Source organism: Saccopteryx bilineata, chromosome 2 (genome assembly GCF_036850765.1).
Source record: "Saccopteryx bilineata isolate mSacBil1 chromosome 2, mSacBil1_pri_phased_curated, whole genome shotgun sequence".
Lineage (NCBI taxonomy): Eukaryota > Metazoa > Chordata > Mammalia > Chiroptera > Emballonuridae > Saccopteryx > Saccopteryx bilineata.
In genome coordinates, this window is record NC_089491.1 from 278,036,537 (window position 1) to 278,060,204 (window position 23,668).

At 50.4% G+C, this 23,668-nt stretch overlaps 1 protein-coding gene across 1 annotated transcript in view; it reads right to left on the reverse strand.

Annotated features, from left to right (window-relative positions):
• Positions 1-2,344: 2,344 nt before the first annotated feature.
• Positions 2,345-23,668, reverse strand: part of RGS5 (regulator of G protein signaling 5) — a 35,535-nt gene continuing 14,211 nt past the window's right edge. The window contains exons 2-5 of the mRNA XM_066261019.1: positions 19,674-19,784; positions 13,845-13,906; positions 7,658-7,824; positions 2,345-4,997 (exon numbers count right to left, since the gene is read on the reverse strand). Coding sequence (XP_066117116.1) covers positions 4,836-4,997; positions 7,658-7,824; positions 13,845-13,906; positions 19,674-19,784 — 502 coding nt within the window. The 3' untranslated portion in view covers positions 2,345-4,835. The remainder of the gene's footprint in view (positions 4,998-7,657; positions 7,825-13,844; positions 13,907-19,673; positions 19,785-23,668) is intronic.

Genomic DNA, 23,668 nt, shown 5'->3' on the forward strand with positions numbered 1-23,668 from the left:
CTCCACCCCTTTTCTTGGGGCTGGTACCTCCCAGAGGAGATAACTTGCCAGTTGCAACATTTTTTAAAAAACATTTAGCTTCCTCCACACCCCTGAATACTGATCCTTGACCTCAAAAGAACTCTGGGCAGACATGACCCAGATCACTTCTATCCAAGGACAAATTCCTTCTGTTCCTTTTATGCCTCAGCTCGCTTAGACCCAGCTATGTTTCCTGTCTCCTCTTGCAGGGGAAGGGGGGAAGGGAGACCCAGGTGTGGGGCGGGGGGTGGGGGTGGGAGGGAGCATCTCTGGTGAGAAAGTAGGTGCCATGCACAAGATTTATGAACCTGGTGTGAGTGTTAAGAGTTTGACAAGTAGCTTCTCTCCCGGAAAAATAAGGTTATTGTTAACTGTGGGCTGGGATACTGTGACAAAGTGTTGGTGGCATGTGTGGCCCTTCAGTCTCTGCTCTGACTCTTCATTGAAAGCTACAAATGTGTCCTCAGCCGGAAGAGCTGCCCTGTCCAGCTCTGGGATGTGAGAACTGAGCCTGGGCTGTCTGGCGCTCTGCTCGGCCCCGAGACTTGCCATTTGAGTGAGAACGTGTGTGGCACAGCAGCAGGTCCCACGTGGTTTTCTAGGGACCGTGTCCCCACAAATGTTAAGGCCTCCCCTGTGTGGCGGGATGGATAAACCAGGCACGCGGGGAGGTCTAAGGGCAGCTGAGTCAGGGTGTACCGAGACCAGGACCTCACACCCAGCGCCTATGCAGTCGCCTGGATGGACCTTGAGATGCTTGGGTGTTGGAAGCTGTGTTCCTCACCCCTTGCTGCCTTGGGATGTCCAAACCAAGTGGGGACAGTGAACCCTCCCAATTGCTTTTTTTTTTTTTCCTAATCAACATGCCCCAGGATTTTGAGTGAAGTTTCTCATTTGGCTGTGTTGTCAGTCAAGAAATGCCTTCCTGTCTTGAGGACGACAGGAGATGGCTTTTCAATCACCCAAGGCGACCCCTCCACACCTCCTAGCGAAGGCACTCTACTCCTCCAGCAGGACGCACCCTTCCTCACCAACTCCTTCTCTCCCCTCTCTCTCTTGTTCCTGCGACCCTCTCTCTCTCCAACCTGCAACATTTCCAGGAAATAGGGTCGATGGCCCACTGGGGGGGGGGAGTGATTTCAGGGGTTGAAATGATTTCCCTGAAAAAACTATCAACCTTTTATATCTTGAATGACCCCATTGGTGTCGGGACTGGCAGCGTGATCAAGGCCAGCCAGGGGCTGCTAATGAGTTTATTGACTGATTGGCTGATGGTCAAGGTTTTATGGACATTTCTAGATGCCTGTTATTCTTTGGGAAACAATGGTTACCGTGTCCTGTTGGAGAGGAGTGTGTTCAGCAGACACACCAGCCAAGTCAAACGCAGGGCTTTACAGAGGACAAACAGGAAAGCAATTCCTTCCCCTGCGTTCTTGATGCCCTAGAACCTGAAGCTTATTTAAAGCATGGCTGCCCCTATGGAGAGCTGGGGGAGTGGGGTTCGGGGTTCAGGCATAGACAGACGTTCAATTCTGTTGGCTTGAAGGCAAAGTTACTGAAATGCCCCAGTGAGTTCCGGATTTCAGAAGATGTCTCTCTGGGAGAATGAACGTGTGTGTGTGGGCACCTGAGTGTAGATGTGTGCACACATAGATGTGTGTGTGTTCACATATGTTTGTATGTGTTGCATGCACGGGTGCATGTGTGTGTATATGAGTGCATCTGTGTGTGTGTGCACGTGTGTAGGGGGCGTTCCCATGAACGAGCGCCGCTTCAGTAGACGAAGATGGAACTCAGAGTTCTATATCTTACTCTAGAGTCCATGGTCTGCCTGTTTCTTCTGGTCGAATTTAGGTCCTAATCTGACCCCAAACCCAGACTGCGTCAAACCCAGGCATCGGAAGGCTCAGTCATGGGGCTGTCCCTGCCTTAACTCTAGGCTTCCCCCCAAGAGGGGGACGCAGATGCCCCTGTTCTCAGTGACCACCTGCCTACATTTCTGGCCCACTTACGGCTGTGGGTGCACTGTCTCCGGGAAGAAAACGCGCACACACCGGGCTCCTGCACTGCCCACTTACGGCTGTGGGTGCACTGTCTCTGGGAAGAAAACGCGCACACACCGGGCCCCTGCACTGCCCACACTCCGGGGCACGCATGGGGGGAGGGGGAGGGAGGGCGGAGGAGCGGGGGGAGCGATAAGCAGATGTCACACAGTTTGTTTTCCCCGGAAGGATCATCCTGGTTTCTCTCATCTCCCAGAATGAAAAGAATGTACTTTCTCTGTGTTACCATGGAGACCTCTCGCAACACACATATTTTTCCCCTAAGTTTAAAAACACTTCCAAAAGATTTCAAAGAACTTCTTTTTAGGGTAATTTTGATGTGTTTGCCTTTTTAATTTGGGGCTGTGCTGTTTGTATCCCTTTTCATTGTATTCGTATGTTAGAAGAGTTTCATGTGTGAGGTGTGTGTGTGTGTGTGTGTGTCTATGGCTTTAAATTTAAAATCACATATATATATGTGTATAGAGCCCATGGAACCTCACAGCTGGCCTTGGGCCCCTCTCCTGCCTCTGGCCCCACGTTCAGCTTATGAAAAGGTGAACTGACAAATCCACCCCTGGCGTGGGGCATGCCGTCCCGGTGAAAATGCCGGCCTGAGTCGTTGTAACACCCACCCCCTGGGTGAGCTCTGTACTGTCTACCGATTCTCTGGGCATGTTCAGACACGTCTTCCTTTCCCGTCATGTGTGGAAAACATTTGAATTTCTAAGCAAATTAAAATTTTTCTTAAAAACGTTTTTGTGCCCAAGGAGCAAGAACTCATCTGGGTTCTTGGTTCCAATAGCATTTCTAGCCGCGTGAGACTGTGAAGGTCTGGAGATTTTAAACTGCACAGGGGCCACGTGGACAGGTGTTCAGGAGGGTGGTGCTGGGAAGCCTCCTGTCCCTCCGGCTCTGCTTGTCATGGCTACACGAATGTACATGGTCTGCACGATCGCAGTGCGGTCTGGCCCCATCTCTGCAGCTGGGTGACAGGGTGTCCAAGAAGTGGGCATTACTGACACATGTGAACGGACTCACCCCACAGGGACACCTGTGGGCAGGGGACCCTCCCGCCCATGCACAGAAGGTGACGGGGCAGAGAGGCTCAGGAAGGGATGTCCACCTTTGATAACAAACATAGGGGAAACCCAACAAGCATGCTCAGCGTCTGGCGGGCGGAGACAGTAACAGAATCGCCTCACCTTCCTTATTCTTGGGAAACCACTGACATTCTTTGGGAATAACTGCATAAAACAGGTGACAGAGTTGTGAAGCCAGGAGTGTGCGTCGGACACAGGGAACGGGAAGGAGGAGAAGGCAGAACTAAGCAGTATGATCTTCTACCGAAACGTTTCCGGAGTTTATTAACCCTGTAAAAACTCTTTTTTTTTTTTTTCACTCACTCAGTAGTGTCACCTTGGTTAGTCTATTACATGGTTTACCGTGATTTGCCTTATTACTAAATTGTGTAAATAAATGACATCATCTAATCAAATCTACTAATGGTAAGGAAACATCCTACCAAGACTTAAAACAATAGTGGAATATGAATTAAAAGTGTCAGCTACTGAAAACACCATGGCTAGCCACGTGAGCCCAGTCGGGGGTCAGGGTGCACTTTGGTGAGAATTCATTAACCCAGGGAACCGGGACAGGAAGGGAACGAGAGCTGTGAAAGAAGTATATGATTTTGCAAAAGCCGGGTACTTTGAAGCTCGCTCTCTCTCTTTCACTTAGAACACCCCTCTGTATAGTCAAATTGGCTTTTCCAAAGATAATTTGGTGTTTCTCAGTCAATTGTCCTGTACTAGAATCATGTACCACATTGCACATAAGGTCATTAATCATTTCAGGCTGACAGGTGTTCGCATTTGGGCACACAGCCCTGTTGGTTTTTGAGGTTGAGAAACAGTGTCTGTCTTAGGGGACATTCCGGAGTTAAAAGTTTTAGAATTTTACACAAATTAAAAAAGAAAAAAAAGGGAGGGGGAATTAAATCTTTGGGGTCACATACTGGAGGCATAGATGCATTTGCAAAACAGGCCATTGTCAACCTGAGGTCACTGATTTAATGTGGAATTTGTGGGCATTATGGGGGTGTCTGCGGGAGGTACAAGGAGGAATCAATCCATATTGAGTGTGTTCAGCGAGCTGAGCAGAACACACTCATGGTTGTATTTCTTGTTCGTAATCTCTAGCCACATAAAGATTCTCTAAGAGGGTAGGCCGTATTTTAAATAATTTGCTTTAAAAATCAGAGAGTGACTGCCTCACAAAATTCTCAACCAAGGTCAGAAACAATTAGGTGGGCGACATCCCCGGATCAGAACTCAAACAACAAGCGAGGCCCATTCATTGCACTTAACATGGGCCTCCCTGCCCCCCCCCCCCCCCCCCCCGTGTTCCTCATCAGAACAAGGTTGATGGCGAAGCAAACGGAAGCCAGATGCCCCCGCCTTCAATGATACCGCACGTTGGTCTACACTTCCTTGCCTTCGGCAGGATTCCCCTGTGATTCTGATCGGGTTTGGCAACCGCGGACTAAATGGGGCTTAGTTAAGAATAGGGGTGGGAAGAAGGCACCGGGGAAAGGAAGCCACTCAGATAATAACCGTTCAAAGCAACGCAGGCCGAGCGAGCAACCCCCAGGATTCCCTGGGTGGGTGTCTTGAAGCAAAGCTGTAATGGGGGGAGATACGTCATCTGCTGGGAGCGCAGGGTTGTGACAGAGGGACAACTCACGGGGCGATTCTCAGGGCTGCCTCATGGCTACTTAATGAGCTCCTGATAGAACTCAGAACGCACGAAGCGGGGCAGGGAATCCTTCTCCATCAGGGCGTAGACTCTTTTCTGGGCCACATCGAAGCTGCTCAGCGAAGGTTCCACCAGGTTCTTCAGGGTGACGTCCTTCGTGAAGTGGTCGATGTTCACCTGTGGGCCAGAAAGCAGGGTCACTATGGGCGTGGATGGAGACGTGGAATTTCTCACCGACAAAATGAACAAGGGGTGAGAGTCACCAAGGGTGAGAACAATGGCTTCTAGTCTCTAGGCTGTGGGGAAGGCCACCGAGACTTTAAGAAGTGTGTGGCTGGCTCAGATGAAGAGGTGACCAGAGCTACACACGCACCCCATGTCAGACCTTCCCCCAGCCACTAATGCGTACATGCCTCATGGAATCCTCTGGACCCAGAGACTCAGCCTCCCCTTTTATGGGGCAGGGAGAAATATATCTACAAAGGTGAAGTAGCTTCTTCAAGGTCACAGAACTAATGAATGTATTAGAAACCACACATCTCGATGTTGAGCCCGAGTATGCATTCATCTCACAGCTCAGAGGATGGAGGCCCTGGCCAGGCCCTTTAGTTAGAGCCCACAGGTCCTTAGGATGGGGGCCACAGTATGTTTGTTCTGCTAATTCAGACAGGGTTTGTTCTATTTCAAAACTCCTTTTCTTTTAGTAAGAGAGACAGAGACAGAGAGAGAGAGACAGACAGAGAGAGAAACAGACAGGAAGGGAGAGAGCTGAGAAGCGTCAATTCTTCGTTGTGGCACCTTAGTTGTTTATCGATTGCTTTCTCATATGTGCCTTGACTGGGGGGCTACAGCAGAGCCAGTGACCCCTTGCTCAAGCCAGCAACCTTGTGCTCAAGCTACTGACCTTGGGCTTCAAGCCAACGACCTTTGGGTTCAAGCCATCGACCATGCAGTCATGTCTATGATCCCATGCTCAAGCCAGCGACCCCATGCTCAGGCTGGTGAGCCTGTGCTCAAGCCGGCGACTTCAGGGTTTCAAACCTGGTTCCTATGCATCCCAGGCCAACGCTCTATCCACTGTGCCACTACCTGGTCAGGCCAAAATTTCATTTTTAATGTCTCCTATTTTCATGGTAACATCAGTGTTTGAATATAGAACCTTAAGAACAATGGTTTCCTGGGGCTCAGAGCAATCAGCCACAGTCTGGATGGGTGAGTGCCGTTTGGCAGATACCACGACAGATCCTAGAATTCCATGGAGGGGGATGGAGTTGGTAGGAAGGTAGGTTGGAGCTGGGGAACCCAGTGATGTCAGAAAATGTGTGTCTGATTTAACTCAAAACCAATCTTCTCGATAACATCATAAACAGGGACTTGGGCTGGCAGAGAAAGGTCTCTTCCGGACCCTTCTGTCTTCTCCACCTGGACCCGCGGCTCCCTACACACTCCTACTTCCGCCCTTCACCTCCGTGTCATGGAGGGAGGCTCACCTGTTGGTATTAAGGTGTATAATTTGTCCATTAGTGATGACTGATTCATAACTAAAGAGTCTAGAGCAGGGGTCCCCAAACTACGGCCCGCGGGCCACATGCGGCCCCCTGAGGTCATTTACCCGGCCCCCACCGCACTTCCGGAAGGGGCACCTCTTTCATTGGTGGTCAGTGAGAGGACCATAGTTCCCATTGAAATACTGGTCAGTTTGTTGATTTAAATTTACTTGTTCTTTATTTTAAATGTTATATTTGTTCCCGTTTTGTTTTTTTACTTTAAAATAAGATATGTGCAGTGTGCATAGGGATTTGTCCATAGTTTTTTTTATAGTCCGGCCCTCCAATGGTCTGAGGGACAGTGAACTGGCCCCCTGTGTAAAAAGTTTGGGGACCCCTGGTCTAGAGCACCCATGAGAGAAAAGGGATGTTAGGGAGGGAGGATCTCTCTCCAATCACCATAAGTAGATGATTGCCTACTTACAGGGCTTGCTCGACCACTCTGGGGCTGACTCCAAATCTTGTAAAATGTTTCATGCCCAGATTGGATTACAGGGTACAATGTGAAATCAGAGTGATCTGACTGAAGCATCAGGAATAGTTTTTGCTGTGTAGCCGCCCTGAATTCCACAAAAGGCTTCACAGTTCAGTTGTCCATGAAGAGCAGAAAGCAGAGAAACTCCCCCCAGAGTGCCTCTAAGATCAACGCACATGCTGTCTTTAGTAGCCAACAGACGGGGTCCTGTCTTCCGACATCTCTAGCACTGTTACCTGGTAATAATTTGATTTTCACCAGCAGGTACCCTGCTGTCTCAACTTAAGTATAAATGGTGGGGGGAGGAGGGATAGACAAAGGGATGGAGGAAGTAGAGAGGAAAAAAGTTTTCACGAAAAAGGAAGAGGAGGGATGAGGAAGAGAGAAACGAGAACCGAGAAGGGGTGGGAACACTTGTTAGGCATGCATCAGCTGGGACACTGAGGTATGTGTCTCTTCCCATCCTTACAACCCTGCAGAATCGTCTTCCTTGTCTCCATTGTCACAAGAGAAGGCACCACATTCATAGAGACTTGCTAATTTATCCAAGATCATGTGAGCGCCCTTCTTGCTCATTGCTGACATGAGACCGTGCTGCTTGACCGGGAGGAGGGGGTTGGTCTGAACAGGGTCAAGTTCACGTCTGCTTGGCAGTATGGCCCTGCCTTTGTACCCAGGAGGTGCTCAGGAAAGGAGGGCCGCATCCCAGTTGGCGCGTAGCCGTTAGCTGTGCACCATACAGAAGTCCTTCCTGAGAAGTCGCCGAGGGGACCCTCACGCAGAGCATGCCCGCCCACCGAGCCCTGGTGACACACCTCTTTAGGTGCCTCCGTCTTAATGAACTCTTCATAAATTCTCTTGGCCTTCTCAGCCATCTCGGTGGAGGACTTGGTCTTCTTGAAGTTCTCACAGGCCATCCAGAATTCCAGGTTCTCCTCACTGAATTCAGACTTTAGGAAACTTTTGAAACTGGCGAGCCCATCTAGGGAGGAGAGAGGTAGAGTGAGGAAATAAGCTTATTTATTTGCTGGTCTCTATCATTTACCATCTATCTATCTATCTATCTATCTATCTATCTATCTATCTATCTATCTATCCATCCATCCACCCACCTCTCACTACATCCTGCTGTATAGCCGAGGCTTGCTGACTATATACTTCTGTCACTCACATAATAACCTTACAAACATTAACTCACTTTCCACGACACACCTAACGGGCAGGTGTAATTATATCTGATGTTACAAGGGAGCTCAGTCAGAGGGGACAGTCACGCGCCCCTGGCCAACCATGGCACGTGGCAGAGGTGGGATGTCATCCAGACAGTTTGCATCCCGGTGATGCAGGTTTACTTGCACATGGCATCAGGGAACGCTGTGACCATGCATGCCACCATGCCACCGTGGCTGCTCACTGATTTTTAAATTCCAACGAGGATGCGATACCTTTAAAACTTGGGTTAGTCACAGACATGTTAATAGATAAAAGTAAAGTGGTTACAGGGAGGGGGAAGGAAGGGTTGGCAGTATAAATTATATATACATATTGTTTTTGTGACAGAGACAAAGGAAGACAGAGGGAGGGACAGATAGAGACAGTCAGACCAGAAGGGGGAGAGATGAGAACATCAACTCATAGTTGTGGTACCTTAGTTGTTCATTGATTGCTTTCTCATATGTGCCTTGATCAGAGGGGCTATAGCAGACCAAGTGACCCCTTGCTCAAGCCAGCAACCTTGGGCTCAAGCTGGTGAGCTTTGCTCAAACCAGATGAGGCCGCGCGCAAGCTGGCAACCTTAGGGTTTTGAACCTGTGTCCTTCGCATCCCAGTCCAATGCTCTATCTACTGTGCCACCACCTGGTCAGACACTGTAAATGATATTATTAATGTTGATTCTTGCATAGGAACTATTTACTCACTCAATTGCTCAGATGGTTTTTTTGAGCAATTCGGGCCCGATGATAAGTTGATAAGTCCTAAGATAAGTAGACAGAGATGTGGTTCCACCTAGTGGAGCTGACAGAGTCGGGGGGAAGTAGAGAGAATTTGAAGAAACACCATTTAGGAAAAACCACACCAAGGACAGTCATAGAGGAACAGGAGGGCCCTCCCAGCCTTCAGACAGATGCGACATCATCAATTTCAGACCCGAAGGAGGAGTTGGTGGGGCGTGAGGAAGTGGCCGCACCAGAGCGGTGACCCTGTCCTCATCAGTGCCTCGAACCAATGGACTCAAACATGACGGCAGCTCTCGTGATGACCTTTTCCGTGCACGGTACTCACACGGACTTCAGCTCATAATGGAGACTATGTGCCAGTGTCCACCAACATGCATCCGCACATGGGTACTGGTGATTCTTGGGCCCGACCCTTTCATTTTTTCCTCCCCCTGCAGTGGTAACCTCCCCATGTCAGATGAGTAGCAGCAGGCTAGTGTGGGTATAGGAAGGCACAGGAGGAGAACACAGGAAGAGCCACTCCATATCTTTGTCATTTCCTGCCTTTCTAAGGGTGACTAATACATAAAACCCCAATACTAATAACTCTGCCTATAGGGAGAGTCCACCTACATTTGTTAGCTAAGAGGTGGCCGGGGGGAGGAGAGAGAAGACTCTGGTTTTGCACCGACTATTCAGGACCTCCGGCTGAGCTTCTGTCTGTGATGTGCCTGGCGGGTCCCCTCACCTCCTCCAGTCCCCCCTCCCCCGGGCAGGGGCAGAGGCAGGACCGACTGTCATCCTGTCACCGGAATCTCAGGGCTGAGCTTTCTTCCTCTCGCTGGTCCCCATCAGCCCCACCTTCTGTGAGCTGTTAGCTCTACTTGGGAACAGTTATTCAGACAAAATTCATTTCCTTTGGCCTGATTTCATCCACTTCCCTTTCCCTAGAGTATGTCTCCCTGCTCCTTTTTTTAGACACTAAATGACCATCCCTGAGTCACAGCCTGGTGCAGGGATTACGGCAAGCAGGCCCCTAAGCCCATGTGACACTTAGACCAGGGCCTGTGGTATCCTCTGGCTAATGCACCGTCCATACATTTCCATGGTCTCCGTGGCATCCGTGGCCCACCAACCAGTGCCTCACAGCCACATGGGACTCAAAAGAGACAGAAGGCTAAGAGATAACGACCTGGCATAAGAGATTTTTACATTTAAACAAGATGCTGTGAATTTTCAACACCGCACCCTGTGTCCTTGCCCTGAAGACAGTCCTTATTGAACACCTAAAAAGCACCCCAGGGGGTCCGTGGGAGGTATAATGAATGATGTTCTTTACAAACCTAGCCAGAAAAATTACTTTAAAACCATCTGACGTGATGTACATGGATAACTTAAGTGGTTTTCCTCTTTCCCTGTCGGTTATACCCTAGGGTAGGGGTCCCCAAACTTTTTACACAGGGGGCCAGTTCACTGTCCCTCAGACCATTGGAAGGTGGAACTATAAAAAAAAAACTATGAAAAAATCCCTATACACACTGCACATATCTTATTTTAAAGTAAAAAACAAAACGAGAACAAATACAATATTTAATATAAAGAACAAGTAAATTTAAATCAACAAACTGATCAGTATTTCAATGCGAACTATGGGCTGCTTTTGGCTAATGAGATGGTCAGTGTGCTCCTCTCACTGACCACCAATGAAAGAGGTGCCCCTTCCGGAAGTGCGGCGGGGCCAGATAAATGGCCTCAGGGGGCCACATGCTGCCTGCGGGCCGTAGTTTGGGGACCCCTGGCCTAGGGGTTCTTTCGGCAGCCTATACCCTGAAGGAAGAATTAAGGCCTCCTTTTCTCCACAGGGTTACAGTTTCCACTGTTTCTTAAACAAAGGTGTCAGGCCATCTCTGTGCCCGATGGAAAACGTCCCAGGCCCTTTCTAGCTGCCAGGAAGCGAGAGCAGGGACAAGGTCTGACAGGGTTTCCACAGCGGGTGGAGAGGAGATGGGAGGAAATAGCCTCACAGACTGAGTCTGCGGCCGACTGATCACCGTGAGTCCCATGGCCCCAACCGGGCTCTGTGAGCTATTTTCCCCTTCCTAAAAGGGAGAGAGAAAATTTCAGTGCCCCAAACGTGATTTACAACCCCAGAACATGTGCCAGACTGCTCTGCCAATTGTGTCCAAGGAACAGGCTTGGACATAACTTTCCAGGGCAGGGGAGTCACCGCGCTCACTGGATTTCACATTGTGTCAGGACTTTTTGTCACTCAGCCAAGACGTGTGACATGGCTCTGTGCTCTGTTGGTCTTCTGGGAGATATTTAGCACTGTTCTTTCTCTCACCTGGCTTCTGAGAACTTTCCAGAGAGTCCCTAACGAGGACCCTCCGCTGCCACGGCCTCATTCCTCTTCCTCCTTAACCGCTGCTCTTTTACTGCCTCCTCCTCAGAGACATCCTCCGTGGAACTCCCGTTATTCCAGGGAGGTCCTCATGGCTCAGAGTCAAACAGACTCCAGGCCAAATGTCTCTGTCCTGCAAAGGAACTCACCTGTCCTCTTTGCCTCACTCCATGCCCCTGCCAACGCCTGGTGGAGTCCCCAGCCCACATTCCTGACCCTCCTTAGGCTTTTCCCTGCTGAGCCGGCATAGCCTTGGAATCCCTCCCGACACACCTGGTCCAGGCCTGGCTACCCAGGAAGCTCACTAACGCTTTCCTGATCCTCTGGCCCCTTTGAGAACCCTCTGGCTGTGTGAACTCTGTGACAATCCCAGAACTGCCCTCAGGAGTGGGATCAATTTGACATCCATGTAAATAGAGCAGCAGCCCTATCAAAGAAAACACACACACACACACACACGCACACGCACACGCACACGCACACACACACACAGATTTTCCCCTCCGAGAAGCAGAAAATATTACCATAGAATCCGAGGCCTCAAGCTCACACGCGTTTGTAAATGGAAAGCCGGAGTCCCTCAACAAACACGAAGGTATGAACACTCCCTGCCCCTGCTGACCTCCTGCCTGTCTTTCTTATCCTAAGAGCTCTGTCCTCTAAAAGCCTAAAATGCAAACATTTGACCTCAGCTGAGCATTTGCCTGGCTGGAGAGGATTGTATGTGGGCCACATAAACATATGTCCCCCTCCTTAATGGTTTTGAAGACATGGCAGTAATTCGGCTAATTCCCAGGTTTCTTGACAACAGCAATAAACAGGCACCCGACCCCCCGGGCACTTAGTGCTCCTTCTGTATCCACACATCACCGGTCAGGCTGCTATTGGCCCCTGAACCACCAAGTAAGACAGTGAATGAGTTGATGAAGAAATATAACTATTTTTTTTTCTCTTTGTTAACCTCATGGAATTTTGGGTTCGAGAAGCAAATGAGCCTAATCAGGCAGCGGAGCAGTAGATAGAGCATTGGACTAGGACATGGAGGACCCAAGTTGGAAACCCCGAGGTCGCCAGCTTGAGCGCGGGCTTGTCTGGTTTGAGCAAGGCTCACTAGCTTGGACCCAAGGTAGCTGGCTTGAGCAAGGGGTCACTTGCTCTGCTGTAGCCCCCGGTCAAGGCACATATGAGAAAGCAATCAATGAACAAATAAGGTGCCGCAACAAAAAAATTGATGCTTCTCATCTCTCTCTCTTCTTGTCTGTCTGTCCCTATCTGTCCCTCTCTCTGACTCTGTCACACACACTCATAAAAAGAAGCAAAATGAATTCATTTATCACCCATGGAGTCAATACACATTTATTGGACACTTGGTACGTGTCAGGGCAGGGAATTCAGTGAGCCCATAAAATAAAATAAACAAAAAGAGTATTTAAAAAAAATGGTTAAAATGGAGAAAGTTCCAAATAAGAAGCATTGGTATTCAGCCTCCGGACAGCACGGATTGAGCCTGTCACAGCTAAGCGGAAGCCCACCACCCGAAAACGAGATAAAAAGAGTGTTTGCTGTCTCCTCTGTGCCTGTTTGTCATGGAGACCCCGTGAAAGAGACCTGTTTTCTAAACCCTTATCATTGCAAAGTGTCTAACGAAATTCCGTATTCCATCCTTGCGGCTGAAGATGGAAGAAGGGGGTTGGGTATCTTAAATAGAATCATGTTTTGGAGTGAGCTATGCCACAAGTATTCATTTTCTCCATCCTGTGCACTTCCTGTTGTGAAATTTTCCAAATCAGAAAGACTTTTAAGTCCTGGCGGTCAATGGGCATTTATGACCCATAGTAAGAGGGAAAGGATTATAATGAGAATACAAAGTAGCAAATATTAAGTATAAAGTTGTAAGTATGAAGTAGCATAAAAGATGTGCAGACAACTATCTCTGGAGGCACAGAGGGAGGGAAAATTAATTCTGGCTGGTCAGGAAGACCAGGGGCTTAGGGTTTAGATGAGCTTTGATAGGAGAGGTAGGAGGTCAACAGAAAAAGACAGGACTGCAAAGCGTTCTGGACGGAGGGCGCACAGCAGAGACCCTGCATGGATGGGAGAACAGTTCTGTGTGACCGCAGACCACCACCCGGTTACTGGGGCGCATCTCAAACACCGGGACACCGGCACGCGCTACCTCCCGCCTTGGGAAACGCTGAGGAGCACGGGTTAGGGGAAAGGCGTGCTCAGGTGTGCTGGCATTCGCCTGGAATGGAGTTCTCACTGATACTTTTGTCACGTCTCAGAGGAAGCTGTAAAAGGCAGGCAGCCAGAGGAGGAAGCCGACCCACCCGGGCCTCAGAGCCTAAGGCTGTTCACACCTGCACTTAAATCCTTATTGACCCATCTCCAGGCCCAGCTAGAAGAGGCAGAACTCTCTGTGACTGATGAACATATGAAGAGCCACACGGCCAGGACACATGCACACAAATAAGCAGGACCGGGGACAAGATCTGTCAGCCTGAGCTCTCAGGGCACCACCTTGCCCAACCTTCCCTTGCTGAGGTCCCTTTGGAAGATTTAAGAAATATCCACATTGAGGAGGAAGGACATGGACCCCATGAAGGCGTCTTCTCCTCTGTCCTCCCCAACCCCCCTGACCTAATAAAAACAGTTTGGACTTACAGTTGTTCTGCAGAAGCTTGTCCAGGGAGTCACGCCACTGCAGGGCCTCCTCCGGCGCGGGCCTGAACCGGGAGCCAAGACAGAACAAAAGGACAGTGTGAGAAGGGATGGCAACAGCAACGAGGACCTGCTCCTCTTAGAGGTGACACAGCCAAGGACCCCATCCTCAGCAGAAGGGAGTGAGAGCTTGTCTTCTCTCTAACAGTTGGGTTTGGCAAATCGGGTTTGCTTTCAGACATCTATGTGGTACCGTTTCACCTCACTTTGGACCCTTTAGGTTAGGTCTGTCCCTTTTTTAGGAGTGGAGTCAAGCTGTCATGAAGTTGTGTCTTGACATTCTTATATATGTCAGGATGGTGGCTCCAGTTGTTTTTTTCCCCCCTAAAATGTAACTGAATGAAATTCCGGGGACCACCCCAGGGTGGAGCCCACATTCTCAGTCTCACCAGTGCCCGTCGAAACAACCACCTGGCTGAGTCAGCAAAGGGCACCGACTCCCACCCACATCCCCCCACCATCCCTTCAGGGCCGCTGGACGGCGGGGGTGGGTGATGGGAATGTGACCGTGGCGAGTCTATTCAAATACTATTTAAAAAGATCTGGGTGCATTTGTCCTGCCCGATTCGGACAGGCTTGCTTCCTGAGAAGCAAGGTGGCTGGCTCTACGTGGAGAACCGGAATGTTGCACATGAGGGCTCCGGACGCTGACTCAAAGCAGATGGTAAGAGCTAAACCGTAACTCCCTCTTCGGTGGTTTGCACTTGGACATCTGCTACAATTTCAGCCATTTCATCTTCACCTCTCAGGGTCAAGTTGGGCCAGGCTGGGCTGCCTGGGAAGGTTGGCGGGCTGTGCGCTCCTGGGACTCACCCGCCCTGACGTGGCCACGTGACTTCTTCCTCATCACGTCAACAGAGATTGACAAAGCCTTTGTTAACGCATAGTGAGACCAGGGAAGGCATTTTTCCTACATCGGGCTTTTCTTAACTCGTGGTTACCTACTGTTCGGACAAGCCAGGGAAATTCCTGCTTCTGTTTTGTTTGTTTTTTCCCTTAAAAACAGTCTCTTTACGGATTTAGTGACTCAGGGTAGCCACAGAGGTTGATGAGCCAGAAGTAGTTCTCTCTACTGTTCGTTCCCTTTGCCGTTCCAGGCTCGGACGCGCCTCTCCTGATGTAGGGAGTTAGGCGGCGGGGGAATCCAGAGCTAACTTCCTGTGAATGATTCATTCACACCGTCCGCCTGCCGGCAGGACACACTCAGCTCCGGAGTCTTCCTTCTATGACTTTTCGTAATGTTTTACATTTTTACTCTTTGAAGGTCGGACATGCCAAAAATGAGAGTCGTGATCCTGGTGAGATTCTGTTAGGTGGTTTCTTCTTCTTCTTCTTTCTCCTTCTTTCTCTTCCTCTTCTTCTTCCTCTTCCTCTTCCTCTTCTTTTTCCCCTTCCCCTTCTTCCTCTTCTCCTTCCCCTTCTCCTTCTTCTTCTTTTTCCCCTAGTCAAGAAGCTTAGTTATCATCAATCAAAAAAGCAACACTCATTCCTTGGAAATTTCACTTGACTACATGAACGACTTTCCCTGCCTCGTTTTCCCCCAGGTGGCGCGAAGGAGACACAGGAAAGAGAAAGGACACAGAGTGGAGTTCAGGGGTCCCCCTTTGCTCTTCTGCCTCATTTGATTCCTAACCAGAAAAGGACCTGACTCCTGGTGGTCACCTTGTCCTCATTTATATTGTTTCACGCCTGCATTTTGAGCACAATCCTTGCAGCCTCGCAATAGTGGGTTCAGTGTTTTGCGTGTAGCAAACGTCCGCCGAGCCCGTCTTGGTCATTGGCAGAGACAGCAGGACATTAAATCACTGGATGAAAAAAACAGGCCTGCTCACGCCTGTTTCTCTGATTTTATAACTATTCTCATGAAGCGACATCACCTTCCCCATCTCCCTTTTCCCATGGTTGGTCCCACACGGACACGGGCTCACAGACGTGACATGAGCAGGTGCACCCAGCTCAAACAGGTCCCCGGGTCCAGTTTGTCCCAGAGGATCCGTGAGAACCAGACTAATACTCACAGTTGTAAGTACATCACAGCCAAGATTAAATCCTTGAAAGAGACACGTGCACAGCCCGCTTGGGGGTTAAATTAGTCCAGATAGATCCGAGGACACAGTCACAACGAGACGCGGCCTCGCAGCACGAAGCCCGCGGCTGTGATGAGTGCCTGGGAGGGAACACGGGTTCGTCCTGTCCCGGTTCTCAGAATCTGTCGGCCCTCATTAAGTCTGATGTCTTTGGAAACGAGGGACATGCAAGCTCTAAATGACCACTAAGTACCCGATTTGCAAGGTCGTAGCTGACTGCAGAGCTGGACTCAGAGTCTGTGTGTGGGTGTGGGACGGGGGAGGAAGCTGGTCCCCATGAAAGGCTGACTAAACCCACAGCAATGATTAATTGGGGGATGTGTGACATCCAGTGTTGGTGCCTTCTGGTCTGGGAGGTGACCACCCTTGCTTCACTGTGCTCACTGTCCATCATGGAGGTGCAGCCTGTTCATCACGGGGGCCCCTTCCACTCTACCCATGTCCCTGCCGCATTAGCTCCCCTGTGGCCTGAGCCCGTCTATGTAGTATACGCGTTAACAGTGGTCCAGTCTGCCTCTAGTGACTGACTCCGGGCGACAAGAGCCCCACATAAACTTTAGATGTGAGCAATGTGAACCCCTGGACCGTTGCAGCTACTAGCAACTCTGCCACTTAGTAACTGGGACCGCAGGGAAGGATCCCAACCTCGCTAAGCATGGGGCGGGGGTGGACGCTGGCCTTTGTCCTTTTTTCCTTGAAAAGCCTACACAGTTTGTGCACCTGTGTCAACAGTCCTGGCTGTGCCCTCACACACTCCTGCTCCTGACATGAGAAATGAAATTCGAGTCACTGATGGGCGCTTGTCAGCGTCTGCTCTGTTCTTGCGTCCTTCCCCGCAGAGCTGCCTGCCCAGGACGGGGCCCAAGTCCCTGGGCACCGACCGAGTTCCTCCCCCAGGGCCGCCAGGGACCCGCGCGCCACGCGGAGGGGGACCCAGATGTAAACAGCCTCCGCGGCCTCCTCTCTCTCTCTCTCTGTGGGCCGGGCATTGTCCGTGCACTTTGTCCTCCCAGCGGTCTTGCTTGTGTCCACCCAGTGACATGTGCGTGTGGAAACGCCTGTCGCTGCGTTCAGACCAGTGAGCGCGTGCGTGTGTGTGTGTGTGCGCGCGCGCGTGTGTGTGTGTGTGTGTGTGTGTGTGTGTGTGTGTTTGGGGGGTCCTTCTAGAGTTGCTCAGTGGTGGAACAACAACAGAAGATGGAGTGGAACGTTAGTGACCCGGGCCGGGGAAGGGGAGCACCCGGGACAGAAAGTGGGGTGCGAGGCTGTCCCTGCTGGTGCCTGAGCGTTTCCCAGCAGATAGAGGACAGGACAACAGGGGTGGCAACCTCGACGTGTGCAGTGTCCTGATGTGTGTGTTGTTGATGGTGAGGCCCTGCGGCCGGGCCTGAGGGCCGCTCCCGGGAGCCAGTGGGCAAAGCGGGCCAGTGAGAGAGAGAAAGCAGAGAGAGGGCCCAGGGAGCCTGTGACAAGGATGGTGCTGAAGGCGGCTGAGGGCAGGCACAGTCAAGTGCTGGGGGCAGTGGGAGCAGGGAGGGGGTGCGGCCTCAGAGCCGCTGGTTTCAGAGAGCAAGGTGACTTTCCGCGTCCAGAGCCACCCGACAGCAGTGAGCAGGGGCAGCGGGAAGGGCTGAGGCCTGGGAGAGGGCGTTTCAGAGTGGACGTGGGGGTGCTTGTCTGTCTCAGAGGGAATGGAGCGAGCAATTAGCCATCCCGAGTCAGTCAGGGGGGCTGGCGTGGACGACAGAGATGTAGGCCACTTGTTTTTTTCTTATTTTTTTCCCATGTTGCAGTAGTTTTGCTTCTAATGAGAATAAACATATATTCAAAAAACAGAAAAGGCTTGTTTAAAAAGGGATTGCATTTTTTTTTTAAGATGAAAGGGTTTAAAAATACCTTCAGTCTGGTAAAGGTTTATTTTATCTTCCAAGGTTTATTTTCTTCTCTGAGACAAGAATGTATGTTAAAAAAAAAAACCAATAAAAAAATAAAAATACAGGGAAATTTTAACATGGGGAGGAGAGAGACCGTGAAGCGGACGCGGACCAGGGTCGCATCCTCCTCCCAGCTGAAGGGCTGGGAATCTGCCCCACCCGAGGCGGAGGGCAGCGTCCAGGGCCTGGGACACGGTGGGAGAGCTCCGTGGAGAACATCGTCTCCAGGGACAGGACGTTTTTTCCAAAACAATTCCAACCTCTGCAAGAAGGGTTGGAAGTCAAGAAAAATGATCCAGTAATAGCCCCAGGTCTTCTTCCAAAACGCCTGCCCCCCGCAACACCCCTGTCCAACCAAATATTTCGCGGTCTGTGGGAGCGGAGAGCAGCTGCTCCAAGCGGGGAACAGAGTCCTGTAGTTATTTTGAAAACAAACTCCGACCGATTGGTAAGCAAGCACCGTGTCACTTAGTTCAGAACAAACTCTCTGACCAGGTGCCACTAGGCAACATGGGTCTTTCTTTCTTTCTGTGTCAGAGCCGTTCGCCCGCACCCCACACGGAATTAGAATCCCATTCTAAAGGCAGAAAACTCAATTACCCCTCCCGTCTGTTGGCAATTTCTTTGAAGTCATGAAAGCCAAAGAGTGGAAATATCCACTCAGGTTAATGGAAAAAAAAAAAAGAAAATACCAATTAAGAATAATCCATCCATCTCCCAAGCAGGCCAGCTATATTATTAACTCCAAGGTCATCTGAACCGAGGAAGGGATGGGCCCATTTACACGGATGTTACCTTTAACAAGAAAGGGAGGTTAAATGGGATCCCTGTGCTTTTTGCCCCGATTCTGTGATGTTGTCTCGATGCTCTCGGGAGGGGAGAGGGAGCCTCGGAGAACATTTGCTGTTTCTCCTCCGCACCTTCCTTTCCGGATGTGGATGTGCGGAGGGAAGACAGCATGTTGTCGGCCCGGCAAGGACAGGCAACGCGGCCGGTGGAGCGAAGGCCAACGGTGTGGATGCTGTGAGCCGTGGTATTAAGTGACCGTGTAGTAGGTGCAAATAGTGACCCACATTCCCTGCCCTGATATCTGAGCCCTGAGAACTATCGTTTTCCTCCTGAACTGATAGGCAGGTGGGTGTGCATGTGGGGAGGGAGGCCGGGCTGCAGAAGTCCCGCCTGGGATATTGATTCACAGATTACAGAAACATTGCTCTTTGGACTGCGAGTGCGTGACACTGAAACCGCTAGTCAGGTGCGCACGCCCCAGCACGGAGCAGTCCTGTTTCTCCGTTAGACCTGGATGGCCCAACATCTCGGAGAAGAAATTAAGAGGCTTAAATTGGCTGCCTTGAGCTGAGCATCTTCCTGGGGGGAGGTAGGTTTCCTTGGGGCATCTCCCAGCTGGAGAAGCCCCCTCGGAGACCCCACAGCGACCCCTCCGCAGGGGAGCACCTGCAATCAGCCTTAACTGGGTCAAAGACGGTCACACCTGAGCCCAGGGCAGCACAGGAACAGGCGAGGAGGTGGCTGGTGCCATGTTACAAGGTTTGGTTCCCGGGTGGGGCCTTCCCTTTATTTTTAAGTATCCTGACACAGGGGAGGTCAGGTAACGCGCCTGCTTGAGAGCAGCTCTGTGAGGGCCCCTGGGCTTAGGGAGTAGTTGGAGGGTCTGCAGGTGAGGGTCCACTGAGCACGGAGCCCAGCCCTGCTATGGGGACCGAGGGGCACGACCCACACTCACGACTCACTTCTGGGTCTTGGCTGGCTTTTCCGGCTTCTCGTTATACGGAATGACAAGGTCAACCGCTGAGTCTGGCTTCTGCAGGAGAATTCCCAACTTGATCTTAATCTCCTTGGCCCTGAGGGAAGAGACAGAGGAAGACAAGAACAGCATGTGAGCACATGAACCTGAGCGCCACGTCTCCCGGGTGTGAAACACACGAACGAACGAGGCCCCCCAGTGGACGGCGGCAGCGGGAAGGACACGAGGATGGACATCGGGACCCTTGAGTCCTCCTAGTTAACATTTCGAGCTCTCACCATGTCCTTGGTTGACAATCTTATTCCTGTCTGTAGCCTCTCACTTGATACAGGGCAGAGACGATAGTGTTATTACCGTTTCACAGAGGAAGAAATGGAATGATGGAGAGTCTGAGTAGCTCACTTAGGAGAACCTGGCCGAGAAGGAACAAAGTCTCCCTCCTGCATTGCCTGCCTGGCTTCTGAGGGCTCAGGTTACACCTCTGCTGTTCGCTAGAGGGACGCTGTTTGAAAAAAGTAACCAAGTTTGATGGCCCTGACCTCTGTTCCTTGTCTGCAAAAGGACAGTGTAGACGTGGTCATCGGCCATTTCCAGCTGTGAACTTCAATTAGCCTGCTTGCTAATCTAATTAGCAAGTTGCATGTCCTGGGGTGGGGGGGGGACAGACACAGAAGGAACTGGAAAGGAAAAGATGGTGTGGAGGTGAGCGAGTCCACGTCCTCATTTTAAAACCGTCTGTGCAATGAAAGGAAACTATGTATGAGTCAATGTAACAGCATTTTTGTAAATTAGACAGGAGATTTTCTTATCTTTCACTCCCTGAGATCCGTAATTACTCATCTTATGCGTTTTCTGTGCTTAAAATCGTCTCATCGCCATCTCCACAGGAACGAACGAGGAAACTGTTTGCAGTAGCAAAGCCCTCTCTGGCCACAACGTGAGTCCCGTCCTGGCTGTTCACGTTGCATGTCTGTAACGTGTTACCCGTGTGTGTGTGTGTGTGTGTGTATGTGTGTGTATCTGGGTTTTCTCTTCCCTAGCCCCTCACCCATGGTCCCAGAACGGCCATTGGAGTATCTTCTGTGCCCACAGTCATCTTCCTGTGGACGAGCCTGGGCTGCCAGTGGATGGCCTTTGGCGCGTTGCCCTCTTTTCCACCTTCCACGTGTCTGCGAGTCGATGCAGTCGCAGTTCTGCGCACGGCACCCATCGCAGGACGTGACTGTTTTCACGACCAGTTTCAAAACTAACCTGCTAACATGCCCGTTGTTTAATCACGAGTCTCAACTCAGAAAGCACCCAGCAGGTCTTTAAACATCAACCCACAGGGCAAGTCACTGCATGGCAGAGGCGAAAAGCCACCACCTGTCACCACCATCTCCTCGGTGCACTTAACATAAGTCTCTAAAATGGGAGTTTATCGTAGGGCAGGATGGCTGTTGATTTATGGGTCTGTTTTCCAAGCTGGAGGGAAGAACTTGCTGAAGGGGAGAAACTGAGTCTCAAATACCTCCTGTGCGTGGCCCAACGCTTGGAAACGCAGCGTACAAAAACATCAGCCAACGTGAACTAAAAATATATCAGTTTTGTTCCTCACAAATCTGCTCACATTATCTCCAGGTCAGGGCTGGTCATAGTCAAAGCCTCTGAACAGCCAGGACGGGACTCACGTTGTGGCCAGAGAGGGCTTTGCTACTGCAAAGTTTCCTCGTTCGTTCCTGTGGAGACGGTGATGAGACGATTTTAAGCACATAAAACGCATAAGATGAGTAATTACAGATCTCAGGGAGTGAAAGATAAGAAAATCTCCTGTCTAATTTACAAAAAAGCTGTTACATTGACTCATACATAGTTTCCTTTCATTGCACAGACGGTTTTAAAATGAGGACATGAACTCGCTCACCTCCACACCATCTTTTCCTTTCCAGTTCCTTCTGTGTCTGTGTCCCCCCCCCTCCAGGACCCTCTCGGGCTACGGCCAATGGGGGCCCACATCACAGCAGTCACCCGAGTGTCAGGGCTGAGGCTCAGACCACTCTGAAACATGAGAATAAGACCTATCACTTTGACTACAGGCTCTGCATGTAGCTTGAATTATCTGTTTAGGTTTTGTTTTTCCTCTTGCTAGCCACAGAGTCTGAAAAAAGAGCCCATCCTCACGGAAGTTCCTGTGATGATTCACTATGCTAATCCAGGTGACACTGCATGAGGCTGCGGTACTGACACCTGTCACTGAGAAAAAAGTGGAGCCCTGGCTGGCTGGCTCAGTGGTAAAATGTTGGCTCGGTGTGTGGATGTCCTGGGTTTGATTTCCAGTCAGGGCACACAGAAGAAATGACCAGCTGCTTCTCTACCCCTCCCTCTCTCTTTCCCTTCCGCAGTCATGGCTCAGTTGGAGCAAGTTGGCCCTGGGCACTGAGGATGGCTCCATGGCCTTCGCCTCAGGCACTAAGAAGAGCCTGTTTGCTGAGCAATGGAGCAGCAGCACAAGAAAGACAGAGCATCACCCCTTAGTGGGCTTGCCGGGTAGATCCTGGTTGGGGCACATGCAGGAGTCTGTCCTCCTCTCACTGAATTTAAAAAAATGAGAAAAAAGTTTGTAAGGAGTGTATGAGATATTGCATGTAACACACACACATGGCATGTAAAACTTGGTAGCCATCACCATCATCACCACCGTCACCACCTCTACTGTCTATAATGCCCATCTTATATCACCTATAGTTTTAGTAGTTTCCCTCAACTTATGGGATATTAATATCTGATTTGCGTTACACTCATTTTCTCTCAGGTAGACAAATGAACGACATTTCCCAAGCGTGACTTCTTTGGTGAAATTACAAAGCTACAAAAGCGGGAGGATTAAGGGAAAGTCAGAAACAGTTCCTGGTGACTGCACCGAGGAAGACGGGAGGAAAGCCAGGGAGGGTCTGAACGGTGATGAAAAATGAAATCGAGGCCCTGGCTTGCTAGGGATGGTGTGGGAAGGGCTGTTTCCTACCAATTTTTTTTTCCTTTTTTTGGTATTTTTCCGAAGTGAGAAGCAGGGAGGCAGAGAGACAGACTCCCGCATGCGCCCAACCAGAATTCACCCGGCATGCCCACCAGGGGGTGATGCTCTGTCCATCTGGGGTGTTGCTCTGCTGCAATGAGCCATTCTAGCGCCTGAGGCGGAGGCCATAGAGCTGTCCTCAGTGCCTGGGCCAACTTTGCTCCAATGGAGCCTTGGCTGCGGGAGGGGAAGAGAGAGACAGAGAGGAAGGAGAGGGGGAGGGGTGGAGAAACACATGGGTGCTTCTCCTGTGTGCCCTGGCTGGGAATTGAACTTGGAATTTCCACATGCCGGACCGATGCTCTACCACTGAACCAACCGGCCAGGGCCTTGTTTCCCACCATTCTTGTTGGTTAAACACAGATTGAACAAGGGTGGATTGATGAAGCCTGGCCCTCTACTTCCTCAGTCACCTGGGGGAGAAGCACGCTGCCTCCCCAGGTCGCTGAGCTATTCAACCATGGGAGACGACGTGGGGTCACTGAACTTTCATTTCAATCACGTGATTCCTGAATCCAGATGTAAGGACTCTACCCATGGTCAAGGGGTAAACCCTTCTTACAGCAAACAGGCCAAAAAAACTCCCCAAAAAACAAAAACAGGTGATCTGTAACAATTCTTAAAGATTGTAATCATAACAACTTAGATGAAATATCAATTCATTGAGGTGTTCAATCACGTTTTCTTCTACATACGACGGGTTTCCCTCTCACTTTTGAGTTATATGGTGCCCATAATGGGACCTGATCTCCGGCTTCACCCAGGACTTCAGCCAGACTCCGAGCCAGGGCCCCGGAGTGCCGTCAAGGGCTTGTGAAGCTTAGGACAAGAACCATGTCAACAATGATGCATCTGTTTAAAAATTTTATTCCGAAGCCAGCCACCAGTGAGTATGAAAAAATCACTCCTCGCTCCCCTAAACAGGAAGT